This window comes from Gymnoscopelus braueri (genome assembly GCF_963280865.1).
Source record: "Gymnoscopelus braueri genome assembly, chromosome: 2".
In the NCBI taxonomy this organism is placed as follows: domain Eukaryota; kingdom Metazoa; phylum Chordata; class Actinopteri; order Myctophiformes; family Myctophidae; genus Gymnoscopelus; species Gymnoscopelus braueri.
This window is the reverse complement of record NC_137604.1, coordinates 23,965,371-23,970,370: the sequence shown is the minus strand read 5'-3', so window position 1 is coordinate 23,970,370 and position 5,000 is coordinate 23,965,371. Positions and strand designations below refer to the sequence as shown.

The following is a 5,000-nucleotide window of genomic DNA, read 5'->3' as shown; positions in this document are numbered from 1 at the left end:
GTACGATAGTGTCTCACAAAAGTAGCAACAATAGCCAGTCTACAACCACATGTGCTATTTTCGAAAATGTCTGAAAGTCAAAGTGGTTTAAGTGTGTCTGTGGGTTTCATGAATATTTAACCAGTGGAAAGTATTAACAAGAGCTTTTGACTAAATAATAACTACATTGGATGCACTGGAACACAGGTTCTGTTTTTTCCAGGAAAGTAAGAGTGTTGGACATACAAGGTTTCCACCCGACAGAGACGATACACAGTACTGTGGTGACTAGCGGAGATAAATCAAGACCAGTTGGTAGGGCAGAATACCAACTGGTACTGGTCATAATCCACCATGGAGAAACTACTGTGGTTCAGACACTGTAAACCAATACAGTGGGAATAAAAGGGCTTTGATACACGGTCAATGTAGGTGGGCAACTTTGCAAACTGCTACGGCTGACGATATTTTCTACAACAAATGGATTCCTTACAGCACTCTAAGCTCTTCTCTTTGCTTTTGGATCAGTTCCCAGTCATGGCTGAGGGTAAAATGACCCACCTCAGATACCCGTCTCTTCACGCCGAATTAAACACAGAAAATAAACTTGTTTATAGAAACCCTGTGATGCCTGCAGAAACCATGTTACAGAAATGCACACGCGTGTGTGCACGCACGCACGCACGCACATTCACACGCACGCACGCACGCACGCACACGCACACGCGCACACGCACACGCACACACACACACACACACACACACACACACACACACACACACACACACGCCTGATGATTACAAGCCAAAGAACCATTTGTTTTAGTATCATATTAGTATCAAGCATATATGAAGACCACTTTTGATCTTTAGTAGCACTCTTTGGCTGTTATACAGCGAGGGGGGTGTACTGTACCTGAGTCTGCTGGGGGATATTCAGAAAGTTGTCCCGTGCTCCGATGCCGACAAACCGGTTGGAAGCTGTGGAGCCTGCCGTGGAGTATGCTACAGACAGAGACAGAGAGTCATGTGTGTGCACGTGCACACATGCATGTGCGTGCGTGCGTGCACGTGCGCGCACACACACACACACACACACACACACACACACACACACACACACACACACACACACACACACACACACACACACACACACACACACACACACACACACACACACACAGAGAAATAACTAACAATAGGGTTTGGAGCACTGTGTCATTAATTCAATGGATCTGGGTACGAGCATTCTATCATGTTGTGGGGTGATTTGTTATGGGCAGTTATGGACAGGTAAATTGTAAATTTCCCTCACTTTCCCATGTAAATGTATGGTTAACAGGGGGATACACATAACAATCCCCCCCCCTATAGACCCTCTGCTGTTCCAGATGATCCTCAGCAGCCCCTGGCCACTGTGACTGTCTGAAACATCTTTTTAATCCTGAAAAGAATCACTAGGGATTGAATAGACATAGGCATAATAATAATAATAATAATAGGGGAACCAGAAGTTGTATGAATCAAGTAATTGACATGCAATGCTCCCTTTTATAAGTAAAGTATTGGGAGGAGCATTGCGCCCATACAATGTGACGCGATTCAGTGACGCAGGGTCAAATTTAGGGCAGTTGTGCTCACTGGACTCCATTATGCCGATATGACGAGCGGAGCTGTTGCTGTGCTTGACTGGACTTGATTGAGGGTGAGGGGGTGATGTCAGTCTTCTGTGTAATGCTTCATTTATATTTCGCCGTACGGCGGTGTCGCGGGGTGGAAATATACGATGTACAAGCTCACAATGTGTCGCATCGAGAGGCGCTGTGAGCTTGCAGATCGACCGTCGTACCACGAAGAATAAATCAGGTTTAAGAGTGAGAGTCAGTGTGGTTATACAGTGCACAGTAATGTGAATGTGTTTCGTGAGTTGTAACTAAATGTTTTTATTTAAAAAATCTGACACAAGAAAAAAATAGAGGGGGAAGCAAAAAAAAAACAAAGAAAGAGAAAAAGTGAAGACATTGATCAGGGCAAGAACAAGACGGAAAGGGGGGGAGGGGCAGGATGTTGATCTATTATAGACGTTCATATAAATGAGTAAAAAATAAAGTGATGAGCCATTAAAGTGAGCGAGGTGGGAGGGGAGGGGAGGAAATAAAGGGTGCGGAAGCACAGGGACGAGGAACGATGGAGGGAAGGTAATAAAATGAGAAGACGGAGATAAAGCGTCCCGGCGGGTCCGTCCTGTGCCCCGCCCTCTCGGCCGTGCCTCTCCCGTGGCCCGACTCTGGTGGTGCGGCGGCGCTTCCGCCTGGGTGTGACCGAACCGAGTCGACTGAGCGACACCTCGCCGCTCTCTCTCTCCCCATTGACACTCCTCCTCTCTCACCCACTCCCCCAACGTGACGCTAATTAAGACAGGCTTGAATACAGCTGCACTTGTTCATGTTTGCAGATATGGGATTGTTGTTGTTGTTGTTGTTGCTCAAGTCGAGATTTCCATGTTTGTTTGTTTTCGGATTTCTCTTTTTCTTGTTCTCTCAATTTTAATTGTTGTGAGATTTGTGTGAAAGTGGCGAGGGGATTTGATGGGTAAATGGGGCATGTTTTTTTTTTTTGGAGTCCACGCCAACTGCCCTAATTTTGTTCCCTTAAAAAATAGAAGAAAAAGAACAGAATAAAAGGAAAGGGAGGATATGAAAGTAACAAATAAAGAAGAAAGGAGCAAAAAAAGAAAGAACATGAGTGAAAGAGAGAGAGAGAGAGAGAGAGAGAGAGAGAGAGAGAGAGAGAGAGAGACGGGGGTGGTGGGTAGATTGTGTTGCTGCTGTCACAGGCAGACATGCAGAGTCTGAGCTGATCAAAGGCTAAGTGACCGTACAGTGCAGTCCAGGGCCCTGGTCTGCTCCGGTCCCCCCCCCCAAAAAATAATAAATTACAATCACATCAAAAAGAAAGGACAGAAAATACACTGCCTCCTGTGGTGCTAGCAGGAAATCCGACACCAGAGAGAGAGAGAGAGTGAAAGAGAGAATGAAAAGGCATTGAGGAAAGAGAAAGGGTGGACGTTAGAGGTTGAGGAAGTACAGTATGCTGAGAAATAAAGAGAGAAAGGATGAACTTCAGAGAGAGAGAGAGAGAGAGAGAGAGAGAGAGAGAGAGAGAGAGAGAGAGAGAGAGATTGAGACAGAAAGAAATAGATAAGGACTTAAATGAGGAAATCTCTGGTCTGGCAAAGGCGTGGCATTCTGCCTCTACAGTAGTGGATCACACTTGTACAGTACACCACAGTGCACTGCAGTGCAGTGTAACACAGTGCAGTGCTGTACAGCACAGTAAAGCACAGTGCAGTACAGTGTAGTGCAAAACAGCACAGTGCAGTATAGCATAGTACAGTACAGTACAGTACAGTACAGTACAGTACAGTACAGTACAGTACAGTACAGTACAGTACAGTACAGTACAGTACAGTACAGTACAGTGCAGTGCAGTGCAGTACAGTGTAGTGTAGTGCAGTGCAGTATAGCGTAGTGCAGTACAGTGTAGTGCAGTGCAGTGCAGTATAGCGTAGTGCAGTACAGTGTAGTGCAGTGCAGTGCAGTGCAGTGCAGTGCAGTATAGCGTAGTGCAGTACAGTGTAGTGCAGTGCAGTGCAGTGCAGTACAATGCAGTACAATGCAGTGCAGTGCATTGCAATATAGCACAGTGCAGTGCAATGCTGTGCAGTACAGTTCCATGTAGCACAGTGCAATGCAGTGCAGTGCAATGCAATGCAGTACAGTACAGTGTATCACAGTGCAATGCAGTGCAGTGTAATGCAATGCAATGCAGTACAGTGTAGCACAGTGCAATGCAGTGCAGTGTAATGCAATGCAATGCAGTACAGTGTAGCACAGTGCAGTACAATACAGTACAGTCAGTGCAGTATAGCACAGTGCAGTGCAATGCAGTGCAATGCAGTGCAGCACAGTACAAGGTGATAGTAGGAGTCAGGCTCTGGGGCTGCTGAGAGTGAATCGTTACAGGAGTGGGAGCAGAGGACCTCTTAATGGCCAAAGAATGGAGAGCTACCAGTTGTAGCCATTGCAGAATTCTCCCGCCCTGTACTCATTAATACAACAGGGTATCCCAAAACAAAACAAAACAAACAAAAACCCACTCCTGTTCGGAGTGAAGTCACAGAATCACAAAAGCACGTCCAAAAAAGCGGGAATTCTATGATGTCTACATCTGGAACAGCTCAGGGATTTCCAATTTGTTTTTTTTTGCTTGGAATGGAGAAGTGAAATGAGCAGCTAACTAACCTACCTACTACAGTGGTCTCATTGGGACTGGACCGGCCTCAGGCTGTGGGGAGGTTTGGGGGCAGTAATGGGGGGTTTGTGGAGGGGAGTGGGAGGGGTCACTTACACGGAGAAGCGGGCGAGCTGAGTCCGCCGTCAGAGCTGCTGGTTTTAGAGTCGGACATGGGGAGGGGCACAGGGCGCGCCACCGGGGGCGGCGGGGGCAGCAGGAAGGAGCCCGGCATTTTGCTCTGGCCACCTCCGTTAGACTGCAGACGGACCACATAGACAGGGTGAGGAGCACACCCCGGGGAGGAAAACAAAAAAAGGAGCCGCATGGGGAGGGGGAGAAAGACTCTAGACAGTACATGCATACAATCACACATACACATGTGTATTACTATACTTATGAGGAATTTTAGGACACTTAAGCATTGTGAGCTTGTAGATCGCTATTTGTCATAATGTGACATTGCCACACAACTAAAGTATAAGTATAAAAGTATAAAATAGGGACAGCTCGAACCCCAACAACTAAACCTAGGACATAGGACCACAATGGAAACAAGTCCCCGGGACTGTGTTATCCTTTTAGCCCAAATGTCTGACTGTACCTCATTTCTGTCTAATAAAGTATTCAATCAATCGATAACAACATCTATCCTCTAATCTTAACCCTCGCCCCAAGCTGAATCTTTTCTTCATTTCTTTTTTTTAAAGACAATTATTTTGTCT

General features: G+C 46.2%; 1 protein-coding gene across 8 annotated transcripts in view; it reads right to left on the bottom strand.

The window, feature by feature from the left end:
• Positions 1–5,000, bottom strand: part of LOC308104333 (nuclear factor 1 X-type-like) — a gene marked incomplete at its 5' end in the record, with an annotated part of 154,323 nt that overhangs the window by 8,594 nt on the left and 140,729 nt on the right. For 5 of the 8 annotated variants that reach the window (XM_080454743.1, XM_080454744.1, XM_080454745.1 and 2 more), the window contains 2 exons: positions 896–984; positions 4,393–4,534. In XM_080454743.1, coding sequence (XP_080310869.1) covers positions 896–984; positions 4,393–4,534 — 231 coding nt within the window. The remainder of the gene's footprint in view (positions 1–895; positions 985–4,392; positions 4,535–5,000) is intronic. The other 3 variants (XM_080454749.1, XM_080454748.1, XM_080454747.1) reach the window with 1 other exon arrangement.